A 19,814-nucleotide genomic window follows, 5' to 3' on the forward strand; every position below is an offset into this window, starting at 1 on the left:
CAAAAGTTTGGACACACCTACTCATTCAAGGGTTTTTCTTTATTTTTACTATTTTCTACTTTGTAGAATAATAGTGAAGACACCAACACTATGAAATAACACATATGGAAATAAAGTGTTAAACAAATCAAAATATTTGTTATATTTGAGATTCTTCAAAGTAGCCACCCTTTGCCTTGATGACAGCTCTGCACACTCTTGGAATTTTCTCAACCAGCTTCATGAGGTAATCACCTGGAATGAATTTCAATTAACAGGTGTGCCTTGTTAAAAGTTAATTTGTGGAATTTCTTTCCTTCTTAATGCGTTTGTGTTGTGATAAGGTAGGGGTGGTACACAGAAGAAAGCCCTATTTGGTAAAAGACCAAGTCAATATTATGGCAAGAACAGCTCAAAAAAGCAAAGAGAAACGACAGTCCATCATTAATTTAAGACATGAAGGTCAGTCAATCCGGAAGATTTCAAGAACTTTGAAAGTTTCTTCAAGTGCAGTTGCAAAAACCATCAAGTGCTATGATGAAACTGGCTCTCATGAAGACCGCCACAGGAAAGGAAGACCCAGAGTTACCTCTGCTGCAGAGGATAAGTTCATTAGAGTTACCAGCCTCAGAAATTGCAGGCCAAATAAATGCTTCACAGAGTTCAAGTAACAGACACATCTCAACATCAACCGTTCAGAGGAGACTGCGTGAATCAGGCCTTCATGGTTGAATTGCTGCAAAGAAATCACTACTAAAGGACACCAATAAGAAGAAGAGACTTGCTTGGGCCAAGATACACAAGCAATGGAAATTAGACTGGTGGAAATCTGTCCTTTGGTCTGATGAGTCCAAATTTTAGATATTTGGTTCCAACCGCCATGTCTTTGTGAGATGCAGAGTAGGTGAACAGATGATCTCTGCATATGTGGTTCCCACCGTGAAGCATGGAGGAGGAGGTGTGATGGTGTGGGGGTGCTTTACTGGTGACACTGTCTGGGATTTATTTAGAATCCAAGGCACACTTAACCAGCATGGCTACCACAGCATTCTGCAGCGATATGCCACCCAATCTGGTTTGCGCTTAGTGGGATTATCATTTGTTTTTCAACTGGACAATGACCCAACACACCTCCAAGCTGTATAAGGGCTATTTGACCAAGAAGGAGAGTGATGGAGTGCTGCATCAGATGACCTGGATTCCACAATCACCCGACCTCAAACCAATTGAGATGGTGTGGGATGAGTTGGACCACAGCCAACAAGTGCTCAGCATATGTGGAAACTCCTTCAAGACAGTTGGAAAAGCATTCCAGGTGAAGCTGGTTGAGAGAACACCGAGAGTGTGCAAAGCTGTCATCAAGGAAAAAGGTGGCAACTTTGAAGAATCTAAAGCATATTTTGATTTGTTTAACACTTTAACACCGCCCCAAGGAGTCGCTAGAGTGCGATGAGCCTAGGAAAGCCCCCTCGGCCAAACCCTACCCCAACCCATGCCGCTCTGGGTCAATTGTGTGCCGCCCTATGGGGCTCCCGCTCACGGCTGGGCTCTGACACAGCTTGCGATGCAGAGTTTTAGACCACTGTGCCACTCAGGAGGCCACTTATTTAAGTGTTTCTAAAATCCCTTAAGGGAAAAATGAATGGTGGAAAAACAATTGGAACCATTTCCCTGTTTGACTGCTAGGTTTTATGGGTATGATGACACCTCCACAGCGGAGCTTTATTGGAATGGATGGAATTCTACAGTATTTCATTGAAATGTTTCAATGACAAAATGACATATTTGTAAGTATTTTTTGTTGTAGTAGGGACAGTTACATTAGTTCTTAAAAAAGTGTCTGTAACAGAATAAATGTGGTAAAAACAAATGTAGACATTAGTAAATGCATTTCTATAGCATCCAAAGTATTTTTTACAATGGAGGGGGAGTGCCCAGATGGAGGAGCGGTGGCTTCAAAACAGCCTGTCAGTCATCTAGTGTATATATAAGTCATTAGTCCCTCCCTAGTAAAATGTTTTCATAGTTCAGTTCTGAGCTTCTTTCACTGGCATGTAGCCGCCACTAGAGGGCTCTATTGCCATTGAAGAAGACAAGAGAGACATCTCCTCCAGGAGCCTGTCATGATGACTCGTACTAGTACTGGGTCCCAGGGATGGATCCAACCCCAACCCAGAGAAGGTGAAGGGTAGTTGGGGTAAAACGTCCAGCGGGATTGGTAAGGGAGTGGAACAGAATGGAAATATATTGTTAGTGGTAATAAGAGGGATATGGTTACAGGCGGTCACAGTTGGCCCGACCGCATCCTCCATGCTCTCCTGACTTTCCTGATCCTCTCCACCACTGCCAATGCCTGAGTCTGGGCTCTGAGGGGCACGGCGTTGGGTCTGGAGCTGGAGATTATCCACACGTTCATAGGAGGAAGACATTGTGAGAGAACCTCCTCCAACCTTCATCTCTGTACCCTTTCCCCCTACACTATCCAACCCAGGTAGGGTGAAGGGAAGCTGGGGAAAAGCAGACAGGGAAATGGGTAAGGGGGTGGAGCAGAATGGAAAGTTATTGTTATTGATAAGAGGAAGACGCGGAACAAGGTGGAAGTCCTGAGAGACAAAATGGGGGATGGTCGAAGTAGGCCCGTCCGCCTCCTCCACACTCTCCTGACTTTCCTGATCCTCTCCCCCACTGCCGATGCCTGAATCTGGGCTTATGAGGGCCCGACGCTCGGCCTGGATATTCTCAACACGCTCATAAGAAGAAACCTGGACGATATCTTCACCTCCACTGATGCCTCCAAATATACTGCCACCCAACATCTCTCTATCCTTCCCTCCACCCCCCATCTCTCTATCCTTCCCTCCACCCCTGATATCTCCGTCCTTCCCCCCTACACCTCTATTACTGTCCATCCTTTCTCCTCTGTTCTCCTCCTTCCACTCTACTATCTCTTCAGTAGTGCCACCTACTGGTCCGTAAGGGGAGTGGACAGAGCAGGGTTCCAGCTTGGTGGAGGTGGATCCAGGCTGGGAGCATTGGGATAAGAAGTTGCTGAAGCCGGAGCGGCCACTGTTGTCCAATCTCTTCTTCAGTAGTAGTGCAGTACCGGTCTCCCTCCTCAGGGAGGCAATGGTGCCAATGCTGTTGGTAATCTCTACCTGGGAGATTTCTTCACGGTGCAAGGCAGAGTCGACGGATTCAAAGGCAAACAAAGGACCCAGCCAAGCCTGTAGGCGCGCACAGAGAGACACAGAGAGAAACAGACACACAGAGACACACAGAGACAGAGACAGAGAGAGAGAGAGACAGACACACACAGACCGAGAGAGAGAGACACACACACACACACAGAGCGAGAGAGAGACACACACACAGAGCGAGAGAGAGACACACACACACAGAGAGAGAGAGAGAGACACACAGAGCGAGAGAGAGACACACACACAGAGCGAGAGAGAGACACACACACAGAGCGAGAGAGAGACACACACAGAGCGAAAGAGAGAGACACACAAAGCGAGAGAGAGAGAGAGAGACACACACACAGAGCGAGAGAGAGAGACACACACAGAGCGAGAGAGAGAGACACACACAGAGCGAGAGAGAGAGACACACAGAGCGAGAGAGAGAGAGAGACACACACACAGAGCGAGACAGAGAGACACACACACAGAGCGAGAGAGAGAGACACACACAGAGCGAGAGAGAGAGACACACAGAGCGAGAGAGAGAGAGAGAGAGAGAGAGAGAGAGACACACACACAGAGCGAGACAGAGAGACACACACACAGAGCGAGAGAAAGACACACACACACAGAGAGAGAGAGAGAGAGACACACACAGAGCGAGAGAGAGAGAGACACAGAGCGAGAGAGAGAGACACACAGAGCGAGAGAGAGAGACACACAGAGCGAGAGAGACACACAGAGCGAGAGAGAGAGACACACAGAGCGAGAGAGAGACACACACAGAGCGAGAGAGAGAGACACACACAGAGCGAGAGAGAGAGACACACAGAGCGAGAGAGCGAGAGAGAGAGACACACACAGAGCGAGAGAGAGAGACACACAGAGCGAGAGAGAGAGACACACAGAGCGAGAGAGAGAGACACACAGAGCGAGAGAGAGAGAGAGAGAGACACAGAGAGGGAAAAATTATTATCATTATTTTCATTCCTTTTTATTGCAGAAGAGGCTGGTAAGGTGAGGATGGCATTGTCTTCCGACAGTTGGCTTCAATCATACATGATGCTAATGTAAGACAATGGTGAGGACAGCTCATAATACTGTCTGGTAATAAATATATGGAAACTATGTGTTTTATACAATTCCATTCATTAGACTCCAGCCGTTATAACCTAACTACAGCCATTATAACCTTACTACAGCCGTTATAACCTAACTACAGCCATTATAACCTAACTACAGCCATTGTAACCTAACTACAGCCATTATAACCTAACCACAGCCATTATAACCTAACCACAGCCATTGTAACCTAACTACAGCCATTATAACCTAACTACAGCCATTGTAACCTAACTACAGCCATTGTAACCTAACTACAGCCATTATAACCTAACTACAGCCATTGTAACCTAACTACAGCCATTATAACCTAACTACAGCCATTATAACCTAACTACCACCATTATAACCTAACTACAGCCATTATAACCTAACTACAGCCATTATAACCTAACTACAGCCATTATAACCCAACTACAGCCATTATAACCTAACCACAGCCATTGTAACCTAACCACAGCCATTGTAACCTAACCACAGCCATTATAACCTAACTACAGCCATTATAACCTAACTACAGCCATAATAACCTAACTACCACCATTAAAACCTAACTACAGCCATTGTAACCTAACTACTGCCATTATAACCTAACTACCGCCATTATAACCTAACCACAGCCATTGTAACCTAACCACAGCCATTATAACCTAACTACAGCCATTATAACCTAACTACAGCCATTATAACCTAACTACAGCCATAATAACCTAACTACCACCATTATAACCTAACTACAGCCATTGTAACCTAACTACCGCCATTATAACCTAACTACCACCATTATAACCTAACTACAGCCATTGTAACCTAACTACCGCCATTATAACCTAACTACAGCCATAATAACCTAACTACCACCATTATAACCTAACTACCACCATTATAACCTAACTACCACCATTATAACCTAACTACAGCCATTATAACCTAACCACAGCCATTATAACCTAACCACAGCCATTATAACCTAACTACAGCCATAATAACCTAACTACCACCATTATAACCTAACTACAGCCATTGTAACCTAACTACCGCCATTATAACCTAACTACCACCATTATAACCTAACTACAGCCATTGTAACCTAACTACCGCCATTATAACCTAACTACAGCCATTGTAACCTAACTACAGCCATTATAACCTAACTACAGCCATTGTAACCTAACTACAGCCATTATAACCTAACTACAGCCATTGTAACCTAACTACCGCCATTATAACCTAACTACAGCCATAATAACCTAACTACCACCATTATAACCTAACTACCACCATTATAACCTAACTACCACCATTATAACCTAACTACAGCCATAATAACCTAACCACAGCCATTATAACCTAACTACAGCCATTATAACCTAACTACCGCCATAACAAGGAAGTGCACAATACAGGGAATAGGGTTCCTTTGGGCACATGACTTCAGTCAAAAGTAGAACTGACCTTGAAGTTTCCATCGTGATGGAGTTTGAGGCCCTCAAAGTACCTGGAGGGATCTGGTATAGGAGGATTCAGAATCTTCTTGACCCTGTCAGCACTGAACGGAAATGAAAGGAAGTTGCACTTAACCAACTACAAAACATTACATCTAAAACATGATGTTTACTTTGCAGTCCGTTGGTGTTAAAATACATCACATTTACAATGGACCCCACCCCCCTCCCTCCCTCCCACACACACACACACACACACACACACACACACACACACACACACACACACACACACACACACACACACACACACACACACACACACACACACTACTCACTTTCCTTTGCAGAGCAACATGGAGACCAGCAGGACCAGTACAACAACAGCTCCCACCACGGTGACCACCACAAAGTCCTGGTCTAGAACATCAGGACTACCTGAGAACAAGGCCAGAGGAACAACATAGAACATACTTAGAACATATTTACCACGTACATAACAACACCACTATTTGACTAAAAGATTGGCATAGAAAAGCGTTCTTTCACATTTCTGTCTGTAAGTTTGTTTTGAGCATGTGTCTGCCTATCTAAGAATGAAAGAAAGAAATAGGGAAGGAAGGAAGGATGAAGAAGAAGCTATTTTCAAGATTCATATGGAAACACACTACTATGCCTGCATTCCAAATGGCAACATATTCCCTGTTTAGTGCAGTACTTTTGGCCCATAGGGCTCTGCACTCTGTTGGGAAATTTAGGGCCATTTGGGACACAGTCCAACTATATATAGGCCCACATTCAAACATCTACTAATAACCAATGACATCACTGATGCTGTATTTACCTGTTGGCTTCATCTGGCCCAGAGTGGAGACCCATGATGCACTGGGGCTCCAGTCGCTCCACTGACAGTCTGGGTAATTGTTTGGGATGACTCGAACCCTGACTCTGACCTGGTATCTCCTTCCTCTCTCCAGCATGTCAGGGTCCAGGTCAAAATCCGTCTGTTTGTTTGATATGTTCACCTCCACAGCATCCTGCAGTACCACAACATATATGTTTCAGTAGGTGTACTTTCAGTAGATGTACTTTTAGATAGTGTACAAAGAGATGTGCACTCTTTCACTGTATTCTCTCTTATACATCTCTCCCTTTTCCCTCTTGTTATTATGTGTCCTCTGTCTCTGTCTCTCTTCCTCCCCCCTCTCTCTCTCACCTCCCAGTGATGTAGTTCCTGTTTCCACTGTAATTGGAAGTCATAGTTGAATATCATGTCTGAAATGGGAGCTCCTGGTGTCCAGGCGATTGAGGCGTTGGTGACGGTCGGCTTGCCAGGGGGATGCATTTTAACTGCCAAACACAAAACAATGTAGTCATAGTAGTACTAATACCACTGTAACAGAACTACTAGTACTAAGATGAATTAGAACAGTGCGTTCAGAAAGTATTCAGACCCCTTCCCTTTTTCCACATTTTGTTACGTTACAGCCTTATTCTAAAATGGATTTAAAAAACTATTTCCTCATCAATTTACACACAACACCCCATAATGACAAAGCAAAAAATATTTGCAAATTTATTAAAAGTAAAAAACAGAAATATCTTATTTACATAAGTATTCAGACCCTTTGCTATGAGAATCAAAATTGAGCTCAGGTACATTCTGTTTCCATTGATCATCCTTGAGCTGTTTCTACAACTTCATTGGAGTCCACCTGTGGTAAATTAAATTGATTGGACATGATTTGGAAAGGCCCACACCTGTCTTTATAAGGTCCCACAGTTGACAGTGCATGCCAGAGCAAAAACCAAGCCATGAGGTCGAAGGAATTGTCCATAGAGCTCAGAGACAGGATTGTGTCGAGGCACAGGAAGGAAGGTTACCAAATAATGTCTGCAGCATTGAAGGTCCCCAAGAACACAGTGGCCTCCACCATTTTTAAATGGAAGAAGTTTGGAACCACCAAGACGCTTCCTAGAGCTGGCTGCCCGGCCAAACTGAGCAATCGGGGGAGGTGACCAAGAACCGGATGTTCACTCTGACAGAGCTCCAGAGTTCCTCTACGGAAATGGGAAAACCTTCCAGAAGGACAATCATCTATGCAGCACTCCTCAAATCAGGCCTTTATGGTAGAGTAACCAGGCGGTAGCCACTCCTCAAAAAAAGGCATGACTGCCCGCTTGATGCTTACCAAAAGGCACCTAAAAGACTCACACCATGAGAAACAAGATTCTCTGGTCTGATGAAACCAAGATTGAACTCCTTGGCACGAATGCCAAGCGTCACGTCTGGAGGAAACCTGGCACCATCCCTACGGTGAAGCATGGTGGTGGCAGCATCATTCTGTGGGGATGTTTTTCAGCGGCAGGGACTGGGAGACTAGTCAGGATTTAGAGAAAGATGAAAGGAGAAAAGTACAGAGAGATCCTTGATGAACACCTGCTCCAGAGCAAGGTTCACCTTTCAGCATGACCCGAAGCACACTGCCAAGACAACGCAGGAGTGGCTTCGGGACAAGTCTCTGAATGTCCTTGAGTGGCTCAGCCAGAGCCCAGACTTGAACCCGATCGAACATCTCTGCAGAGACCTGAAAATAGCTGTGCAGCAACTTTCCCCATCCAATCTGACAGAACTTGAGAGGATATGCAGAGAAGAATGGGAGAAACTCCCCAAATACATCTGTGCCAAGCTTGTAGCATCATACCCAAGAAGACTCAAGGCTGTAATCGCTGCCAAATGTGCCTTAACAAAGAACTGGGTTAAAGGGTCTGAATACTTATGTAATTATTTTGTATATATATATACACATTTCAAAAAATGTATAAAAACCTGTTTTTGCTTTGTCATTATGGGGTATTGTGTGTAGATTATGAGGGGAAAAAATTATTTAATCCATTTCAGAATAAGGCTGTAACATAACAAAATGTGGATAAGGTGAAAGGGTCTGAAAACTTTCTGAATGCACTGTAAATTAATAAGCTTTTCAGCATGTTTGTATTGCATTATGTTGTATCATTGTGTATTGATTTTGTGTATTTTGTATGATGACCTCACAAAACCTCATAAAGTTATAGTATTGGATCGTTTTAGTTGATGTACAATTAATGTAGTAGTAGTAGGTTAGTAATAGCTGACACATTGTACATAATATCACTCAAATTACTGTACACTTACTGTGGTTAAATGGTTGATACAGGTAGTTAATATGTATCACATAATCTTCTGCTTGTCCACACCGTACATCAATGGGTATTTCATCATCTTCCCAAAAGAACTGAAAGATCATTTACAGAAGTTCAGTTATCGAGGGTTGTTTGTCTATTGGTCTATATATATGCTGTCATTGTTTTATTATTATTATTAGGAAAAAATGTTATTAAAAGATATTTAAAAAATGACAAATTGCTGGTTAATTTATTCATCCAGATTAATATATTACATTCATGTTATTATTTTTATAATCTGTTTTTAAATCATTGTTTTTAACTATAATACTGCACATATATAACCAAGCATTGGTTTTAACTTGATGTAGTTTTATAAAACTCACAGGATTGCCCTCAAAGACCAGACTGCCGCCTCTCAAAGTGTTGGAACCGCCCAAGGACTTCATCTCACATTGCCTGTAGTTACAACAGTGAACCATTGTTTCAGTTAGCATCCCAAATGGCACCCTATTCCCTATATAGTGCACTACTTTAGACCAGGACTCTATGGGAATAGGGTTCCAGTTACGGTGCATCCTTAGTCTTCTTTACCTTTTAAACCCGGGGTATTCACCATGCAGTGTGCATGGCATGTCTGGGGGCACGCATGTGTTGTTCAACACACATGTAATGTTACTGATGAAGTCATTGACACACTGCAGAACTATGAGAAACAGAGACAGAGAGAGTGAGAGAGGAGAGAGATAGAGAGGGAGAAAGGAGAGAGAGAGAGAGAGGAACAGAGAGAGAGAAAAATATTAAGAGTTTTAATATAAGGGTCGATATAATGTTTTATAAGGCTCTATATCATATTTTATAAGGCTCTATATCATGTTTTATAAGGCTCTATATCATGTTTTATAAGGCTCTTTGTCATGTTTTATAAGGCTCTATGTCATGTTTTACAAGGCTCTATGTCATGTTTTATAAGGCTATATGAAATGCTTTATAAGGCTCTTTATCATGTTTTATAAGGCTCTTTATCATGTTTTACAAGACTCTATGTCATGTTTTACAAGACTATGCCATGTTTTACAAGGCTCTATGTCATGTTCTATGTCATGTTTTACAAGGCTTTATGTCATGTTTTATCAGGCTCTATGTCATGTTTTACAAGGCTCTGTATCATGTTTTATCATACACTGCTGTTCAAAAGTTTAAAATTAAAATGACATAACATTGATCAGAAATACAGTGTAGACATTGTTAATGTTGTAAATGACTATTGTTTAGGGAATATCTACATAGGCGTACAGAGGCCCATTATCAGCAACCATCACTCCTGTCTTCCAATGGCACGTTGTGTTAGCTAATCTAAGTTTATCATTTTAAAAGGCTAATTGATCATTAGAAAACCCTTTTGTAATTATGCCCGGAGCCTTCAGCGGTGGTCCGAAGCCTTCAGCGGCGGTCTGCAGCCCAGAGTCTTCAGCGGCGGCCTTTAGCCCAGAGTCTTCAGCGGCGGATGGCGGTCCGAAGCCTCCAATGATGATCCATGGTCTGGTTCCTCCGGACATACAGAAGCGGGGGGATCAGCGGGCGGTGGGGGTACTACGCCCGGAACCAGAGCCGCCACCATAGACATTAGTCACCCACCCTTCCCTCCCTCCCTTTGTGTTGTGTGTATTTTTTTTGGGGGGGGGGGGGTGTTTGTTGTTTTCTTTTTGTTTTTTTGTAGGTGCGGTCGGAGTCCGCATCTTTGGGGGGGTACTGTCACGTCCTGACCATAGTAAGTTGTTATTTTCTATGGTAGAGTAGGTCAGGGCGTGACAGGGGGTGTTTGTCCGGTTTTGTATTTCTATGTTTAGTTTCTTGTTTTGTATTTCTAGGTTAGTTTTTGTTTGGCATGACCTCCAATTAGAGCAGCCGGTTGTCATTGTCTCTAATTGGAGGCCATATTTAAGTTGATGTTTGTCCCACTGGTGTTTTGTGGGTGATTATTTTGTGAGTAGTGTATGCCTGCTCTGCATCACGGCTTTCTTGTTTTTTAGTATTTCAAGTCTATGGTTTATTTCATTCGTTTCACGACTGAATAAAATATGTGGAAGTACGATCACGCTGCGTATTGGTCCGATCCTTCCGAAAGCCCTGACATTAGTGAGTTTATCCCAATACTTTTGGTCCTCTAAAATGGGTGGTCTATGTACAAAAAGTCCTGTAATTTCTAAAAAGGTTCACCCGATATGGTTGAAAATACACTCAAAATAAAGCTGACAGTCTGCACTTTAACCTCGTAGTCATTATAAATCTGCTTGTAATGCATTATGAAGGGTATTGATGACTTACAGGACTGTGGTTGGCTGGAGCAGGTTAGTAGGGGGAGGAGAAGGATGACATAGAGACACCATAGAACCTCCATTATGACTTCTTCCTGGTCCTTTTTCTCATTCTAGAACACAGTAGGAGACATGACCTTTAGCAACAGGTGACAGGTGGCTTAGTGTTCCAAATGGTACCCTATTTCTTATATAGGGCACTACTTTTGACCAGGGCTCATTGGGCTCTGGTCAAAAGTAGTGCACTATGTAGGGAATAGGTTGCCATTTGGGATGGAAAACAGAAGGAACCATAAGGGAGAAGAAAAAGTGTATATGAATTTTCTATGTCTGTTTGCGTGGTGTGTTTTTTCCATGAAAGTAGATCAAGTGTAGTCAGTTGTATTAATGCCACACGCATGCCAGTGGTGATTTTAGCATAGAATCTTGGTGGGGCAAACTCAATCTTTTTTAACACATGCCAGTAAAGCCATTTTATTATTTTACTAGGCCGATGTGGTCTAAAAATCAAGGAAAATACAATCACAAGCATCCACTTTTATATACATTATACCGACGCACAGGCAGCGCTTTGCACAAACAACACAACCCTCGCAACATCAACTGGAATTACATACGTCTATTACTGAACTTTCTGTTGAAAAAAACGATTTGAATGAGAACAGTGTCACTGTCAAACATGGTTACAGACCCAGCAACATTTTATAGTATCCCCTCCTCGTGAAGAATACCACATCAGCTAATTATAATACACAAAGTAAGCAAAACAAATCATTCCAACATTGTCTAAAATGATGAATAAGATACTGTACTGAGATATACCTATATAAGCAATATAGCAATTGGGATGTACAAACTATGGCATAAGGGAACGATGAGTGGATAAGAGGCAAGCTGTAATTTCGATTAAGATATGAATGAGCGAGTAGCCGATATTTGTCCAGCACTTTTGAAATGTACAGGGACAGAGTTCAGAACATCGGCCATTCTTACAATGTTCTCCCTGTACACCAAGTGAGAACCGTAGGATAAATAATGGGGGAATATAAGCACACAATGAAAGCGTTTACAATATTCGATGATGACATTTCTCTAAAACAGGCTATAGGCTACATGTGCACCACCAAGTCAGAACAGTAGAATAAGTTCTAAGGGGGAGAGGTACGAAATTCTTAGGATGAGGCCTTATGGGCTACTAACAGCTTACTATACAACATACACTTAGTATTACTTTCTTAGCTACTGTATATATATCTCCCTGGCATATTACATAATTTATCCAGCAGTATACAAGACATATTTTTGGACACAACCGTTGATGTGCTGTACTCACTTGAATGTGGTGCAGTGGTCCTTCTTGTGGGAAAACTTTGTCATCAAACTGTCATCAAAGTCTGGCATTCTCTGGATTTATACTGCTTTCAAGACAACTGGGAACTTGGAATAAAACACACAATCATGACGTCAGTGTTCTTCAGGTCGGAGATCTAGAAAGAGGCCAGAGTTCAAACTTGGAATTCCAAGTTGGATGACCATTCAAAACGTATTTTTCCAGTCTGCGCTCGTTTTATTCCGAGTTGCCAGTTGTCTTGAATGTGGCAGAAATCATGCTGGATTGACTACATGACCAATGTATTCAACCTTTTCTGACCTATGGTGTTGCATGTGAATGTTAATCCATTTAAGCTTGGAAAAGAGAGCCTTTCAGACAGATGTTTTAAGTCCTTAAACCCAGACTTGGACCACACACCCTTTCCACCGAATAGCAGGCAAGGAAAGCAAAATAGTGATTGCTTTGCGACTCTTGCAGTTAGCCATTGAAAATGTAAGCAGGAAGCACCAGTGACTTGGTCAATAGAAAAGTTGTCAGATGAAGCAGATGCTAAGATCCAGGATTGTTTTGCTAGTGTAACCGATGTGAAATGGCTAGTTAGTTAGCGGTGGTGCGCGCTAATAGCGTTTCAATCAGTGACGTCACTCGCTCTGAGACTTGAAGTAGGGTTTCCCCTTGCATTGCAACGCCCGCGGTTTTTGTGGCGCGATGGGTAACGATGCTTCGTGGGAGTCAGTTGTTGATGTGTGCAATGGCCGCGGCTTTTGTGGCACGATGGGTAACGATGCTTCGTGGGTGTCAGTTGTTGATGTGTGCAAGGGTCCCTGGTTCGAGCCCAGGTTGGGGCGAAGAGAGGGACGGAACCTACACTGTTACATTGATGCTGTTCACCCGGATCATTGGTTGCTGCGGAAAAGGAGGAGGTCAAAAGGGGGGTGAGTGTAACCGATGTGAAATGGCTAGTTAGTTAGCGGTGGTGCGCGCTAATAGCATTTCAATCAGTGACGTCACTCGCTCTGAGACTTGAAGTAGGGTTTCCCCTTGCGTTGCAAGGGCTGCGGCTTTTGTGGCACGATGCTTCGTGGGAGTCAGTTGTTGATGTGTGCAAGGGTCCCTGGTTCGAGCCCAGGTTGGGGCGAAGAGAGGGACGGAACCTACACTGTTACACTAGCACAGACTGGAATATGTTCCGGGATTCTTCCAATGGCCTTGAGGAGTACGCCACCTCAATGCTGGCTTCATCAATAAGTGCACTGGCTTCATCAATAAGTGCATCAATGACGTCGTCCCCACAGTGACTGTACATACATACCCCAACCTGAAGCCATGGATTACAAGCAACATCCGCACTGAGCTAAAGGGTAGAGCTCCCGTATTCTAGGAGCGGGACTCTAACCCGGAAGCTTATAAGAAATCCCGCTATGCCCTCTGACGAACCATCAAACAGGCAAAGCATCAATACAGGACTAAGACCGAATCGTACTACACCGGCTCCGATGCTCGTCGGATGTGACAGGGCTTGCAAACTATAACAGACTACAAAGGGATGTACAGTCGAGACCTGCCCAGACTAAACACCTCCATCTGCAACTGGATCCTGGACTTCCTGACGGGCAGCCCCCATGTGGTAAGGGTAGGTAACAACACATCCGCCACGCTGATCCTCAACACGGGGCCCCTTAGGGGTGCGTGCTCATTCCCCTCCTGTACTCCCTGTTCACTCATGACTGCACAGCCAGGCACGACGCCAACACCATCATTAAGTTTGCCGATGACACAACACTGGTAGGCCTGATCACCGACAACGACGAGACAGCCTACAGGGAAGAGGTCAGAGACCTGACCGTTTTGTGCCTGGACAACAACCTCTCCCTCAATGTCATCAATACAAAGGAGATGATTGTGGACTACAGGAAAAGGAGGACCGAGCACGCACCCATTCTCATCAACGGGGCTGTAGTGGAGCAGGTTGAGAGCTTCAAGTTCCTTCGCGTCCACATCACCAACAAACTAACATGGTCCAAGTACACCAAGGCACGACGTGAAGAGGGTCTACAGCTGCACCATTGAGAGCATCTTGATGGGTTGCGTCACTGCCTGGTATGGAAACTGCTCGGCCACCGACTGCAAGGCACTACAGAGGGTAGTGCGAACGGCCCAGTGCATCACTGGGGCCAAGCTTCCTGCCATCCAGGACCTCTATACCAGGTGTTGTCAGAGAAAGGCCCTAAAAATTGTCAAAGACTCCAGCCACCCTAGTCATAGACTGTTCTCTCTGCTACCACACGGCAAACGGTACCGGAGCGCCAAGTCTAGGTCCAAGAGGCTTCTAAACAGCTTCCATCCCCAATCCATAAGACTCCTGAACATTTAATGAAATAGCTACCCCACCCCCCCCCCCCCCCCCCCCCCCCCCCCCCCCCCTTCACGCTGCTGCTACTCTCTGTTACTATCTATCCATAGTCACTTTAATAACTCTACCTACATGTGCATATTACCTCGAATAACCGGTGCCCACGCACCTTGACTCTGTACCGGTACCCCCTGTATTTAGCCTCACTATTGTTATTTTACTGCTGCTCTTTAATTATTTGTTACTTTCATTTCTTTTTTTTTTTTGTGTATTTTTCTTAAAACTGCATTGTAGGTTAACGGCTTGTAAGTAAGCATTTCACTTTAAGGTCTACACCAGTTGTATTCAGCGCATGTGACAAATACATTTTCATTTGATGGGCAGTGTGCTGTTGGCTACCATTATCTCATGTCTTGGTATTTAGTAAAAGTTCACTGTGGTTAGAGAGACGGATGTTATGTTCAGCCTGAGGTGTGAAGTTTCCACTCCTCTGTTATATAAACAACCATCTAACAGGTACAAGATGTGTTGAAACGGTGAAGAAGAAGAAGATTGTGATGATGATAATGAATGACCTGGATGATATGTTAGTGCAGGGCTGGGACAAAAGCATGCACATCCTGTGTGGCTATAATGCTTCTACAAGGAATACCAGTACTGCGTAACATTGGTCATTCCTTTGAACTGTTTGTAACAAATTGATAGGTGGTTGAAGGTTGCGCAAGAGCGAAATGTTTATATCAGAGGATGGCTCATAATAATGCATTGAATGGAGTTAATGGAATGGTATCAAACACATGTAATCAGTGTGTTAGATGTGTTTGATACCCTTCCATTAATTCTGTTCCAGCCATTACTATGAGTCTGTCCTCCGATTAAAAGAGCCACCAGCCACCACTGGTTTCTGTACATTGTTAGCTGTGAAGCCTTGTGATGTCATGTTCGCTGTCAAATGTACCAACAATCCTGTGTGTCCCAATTCAGGGCTTTCCAGCCCTGACCTGGTAGCCTGGTCCCAGATCAGGGCTTTCCTGCCTTAACCTGATAGCCTGGTCCCAGATCAGGGCTTTCCTGCCTTAACCTGATAGCCTGGTCCCAGATCAGGGCTTTCCTGCCTTAACCTGATAGCCTGGTACCAGATCTGTTTGCGCTCTTGTTTGGCATGACAAGGACTTGGCATGATAGCACAAACAGTCTGGCACTCAGGCTACTGTCCAGGGCCTGTATTCATAAAGCCTCTCAGAGTAGGAGTGCTGATCTAGGATCAGTTCTGCCTTTTAGGTCACAGTTACAAAAACAGAGGGGGGGGGGGGGGGTCCGAGATCAGCACTCCTACTCTGAGATTCTGTCCCTGAGATACTGTCCCTGATGGTCTTTGTCCCTCTTATTGGTCTCTGGGTCAAACATTAGGAAGTTCCCTTCAGTGAAGTGAAACAGCACAGCAGACATTATCAACCTCTGAGAAAACAGTTTAAAGGTCAGTATCGCAGAGAACACACATGCCCACGCAAGCACGAACGCAAGTGCAGTCTTAACGCACGCACACACACACTCACAAAACAAATTATCCATGCACATACACACACAAGCACATTCTGCATGCACGCACACACAGTACTCACACACACATGCATACACACACACACACACACACACACACACACACACACACACACACACACACACACACACACACACACACACACACACACACATACAAAGGGGCTGCAGGTAAGAAAACCACAACGTCCTCGTTTCCCAGAATGTTTACAAGCTGTTTCCAATAACAAACAAACCGCAAACCACTAACACCCCCGTCCCTCCTCCTCTCTTCTCTACCTCTCTTCTCATCCTCTGCCAAACCAAACCTCAAACTAACACCCCCTCCATTCTTCTTCTTATCATGTACACATCTCATCCCCCCCTCTCTTTTTTTGACTGGCTCTACACTATACTCAAAGAAAAATAGGGGATATCTAGAACCTAAAGGGGTTCTTAGGCTGTCCTTATAGAACTGTTTGAAGAACCATTTTTGGTTCTAGATAGAACCCTTTTGGTTCCTTTCCACAGAGGGTTCTACATGGAACCAAAAAGGGTTCTCCTATGGGGACTGCCAATGAACCCTTTGGACCATTTTTTCTAAGAGTATATACCCACTCACCCATCCTCTCATCCCACCCACTCACTCCCTCACTGGCAGTGTCTGAAATCTGGCTTGCCTACTACTTGCATACTGTGTGATAATCTGTGTACTAATGGTACTACATACTATTTAGAACGTGCTGTTTAGTATAAATGTATGCAGTCAGCAACAAATAACAGAAAACAAGCTTCATCCTAGTGAGAATGTGTCATCTGAAGCACAGCTGTGTTGATTCCAGCCATTCCTTCATTTTGATTATCAGCTGTTGTCAGACACACGTAGATTTCAAAACAGGATTCTGTTCCTCAATAGTGTGCAGTGAATTCTACTAGATGAAAAAACTAAATCAGTATGACATGCTGGTATTTAAAGAATACTACAGTTTTGACATTTCACAAACTATAAAACTTTTTCACAGCCCAAATGCTACTATTTCGAATGTTGTGGTGTTTAGACATGGCCGCTCACATCTCTGACTCCCCCCTCCCTCTCTTCTCTCTGACTCCCCCCTCCCTCTCTTCTCTCTGACTCCCCCCTCCCTATCTTCTCTCTGACTCCCCCCTCCCTCTCCGACTTCCTTTCCACCAACACTCACTCCCTGACTCCCCCCTCACCTCCCCCTCCTGTCTTTGACTTCCTCTGTACCTGTGGCTGGGTGTGTACATCCTGTCCTACTTAAACACTGGACCAAATCAACCCCTAGGTTACATCCTAACTTGCACCCTTGTGCACTATATACCCTAGAGGCCCTGGTTAAAAGTAGTACACAATATAAGGAATAGGGTGCCATTTGGAACACACTCTTAAGCCCCTCCACAATGAGGACAGTGGTCTCCAGTTCAAGCGTACCTCAACCCACAAGGTGTGCAGGGTTTTGCTCTAGTTCTATATGAACATCCTGTCCTAGTAAACCCAGGCCCAGATCAGCTCCTAGTCCTCTACATAATAAAGCCCTAACCAACCCATAGCCCCTCCATAATAAAGCCCTAACCAACCCATTGCACCCTCTATAATAAAGCCCTAACCAACCCATAGCCCCTCCATAATAAAGCCCTAATCAACCCATTGCACCCTCTATAATAAAGCCCTAACCAACCCATAGCCCCCTCCATAATGAAGCCCTAATCAACCCATAGCCCCCTCTATAATAAAGCCCTAATCAACCCCTAGCCCCCTACATAATGAAGCTCTAATCAATCCATAGCCCCCTCTATAATAAAGCCCTAATCAACCCCTAGCCCCCTACATAATGAAGCTCTAATCAACCCATAGCCCCTTCCATAATAAAGCCCTAATCAGACCCTAGCTGATAGACATTCACAAAGCTTGAAAAAGTGATTAAAAGCCTTGGGTTCTCTGGGACCAGGATGGAAGAATACTGTGGTAGCGCATAGCCTAGATGTCTCAATGGCCCCAAAGGATTGGAGAGGCGTATGCAATATTGTAACAACTCCGCTCTCTGTGCATCTCTTAAGTGGTAATAGTAATCATCAGTACCATGATTTTACATTTTTTATTTTATATTTAAACCTTTAACTAGGCAAGTCAGTTTAGAACAAATTATTATTGACAATGACGGCCTACCAAAAGGCCTTCTGCGGGGACGGGGGCTGGGATTAAAAATAAATTAAATAAAAATATAGGACAAAACAGACATCACGACAAGAGAAACAACATAACACTACATAAAGAGAGACCTAAGAGAACATAGCATGGCAGCAACACATAACACAGCATGGTAGCAACACAATGATCATGACCTCAACTGCTTAATACTGTGTCTTCCAAATGATCACACTCAATCCCACACATGGGCAAACACACAGGCAGAGTAGCTTTTCTTGATTGAACAACAAACGTAATCCATAACCACCTGAATACATCATAGATGTTGGAGCTTCATTTGAGCCAGTTTGCTACAGCAGCAACCGGAAATGTGAATTATAATTAATGGACATTTTTTGTAGGGGTTGATACCTTTTTGTTAGGGCAAATCAAGTCTGACAAAGAGGAAATTAAACTTTAGAAGCCTTATTCAACCTTAATTACACTACAAGTTTACATTTTCTACTGTGCAGGAAAATTCTAAGCAACAAAAGTGATCAAATTAAGATCCTACATCTGTATATGAATATTCAGAGAGCACCAGTCAGAGAGCCTTACCTTGTATAGTGGACCTTCTTGTAGTCTCAGAAACACCGGCTTCTCAATGCTCTACGTTTGAGTTACATTTCACTCTGAACTGAAGGACAAGTGCTTAATGATGAATCAGTTTCTTGTCTCTCAATTAGTCACCACTGAATGATTCAACCCCATTAATGACGAAAAACGTCTGCCTGCCTTCTCTGAAAAGTAAACAAGTGAACAGAAAAGAGATTGCTGACTGAAAATAAATTTCTGTGGCTTCAGTTAGTTTCAACTGAAACCACATACGTCATCAACGCTGCTATCTGTACTTACTTCCCTTTGTCAGAAGTGGGGGTGGAGAATTTTTTTTGTAAAAATGTAAGTTCTTCTTTCGATCTGTTCTTGTTTCTTTTTCTAAAGCATCAGATATTACTTCTGCTATTGTGAAATTTTAAGAAGTGTAAAAATATATATTTTTTAAAATATTCCTTTCTGAAAATAACAGGTGCAAAAGCTTTGAAAACAACTTGTGAGGTAATGAAAGAGCGAGCAAAAGAGAGACGTTTTGCTGCCATCAAGTGGACAAAGTATAACTAGAGTATGGACTTGGTGTAACAACTAGTTGATTTTCCACAGGTGCTTTTCTC

The 19,814-nt window shown here is 43.6% G+C and overlaps 1 protein-coding gene across 2 annotated transcripts; it reads right to left on the bottom strand.

Moving 5' to 3' along the window:
• Nucleotides 1-1,377: 1,377 nt before the first annotated feature.
• LOC115147448 (interleukin-2 receptor subunit beta) lies at nt 1,378-19,753 on the bottom strand. 2 transcript variants are annotated; one of them, XM_029689692.1, is made up of 11 exons: nt 19,204-19,753; nt 12,545-12,648; nt 11,222-11,324; nt 9,488-9,599; nt 9,280-9,352; nt 8,904-9,003; nt 6,945-7,078; nt 6,573-6,765; nt 6,067-6,166; nt 5,739-5,832; nt 1,378-3,203 (listed from the first exon to the last, which is right to left on the bottom strand). In XM_029689692.1, exons 3-11 carry the CDS (start codon nt 11,292-11,294, stop codon nt 2,007-2,009), a joined length of 2,076 nt encoding a protein of 691 aa, XP_029545552.1. In that variant the 5' UTR covers nt 11,295-11,324; nt 12,545-12,648; nt 19,204-19,753; the 3' UTR covers nt 1,378-2,006. The 2 variants fall into 2 exon arrangements, with proteins under 2 accessions (XP_029545552.1, XP_029545551.1); XM_029689691.1 differs by lacking the exon at nt 12,545-12,648.
• Nucleotides 19,754-19,814: the final 61 nt, after the last annotated feature.

The sequence above is a fragment of the Salmo trutta genome, chromosome 14, assembly GCF_901001165.1.
Source record: "Salmo trutta chromosome 14, fSalTru1.1, whole genome shotgun sequence".
Classification (NCBI taxonomy): Eukaryota; Metazoa; Chordata; class Actinopteri; order Salmoniformes; family Salmonidae; genus Salmo; species Salmo trutta.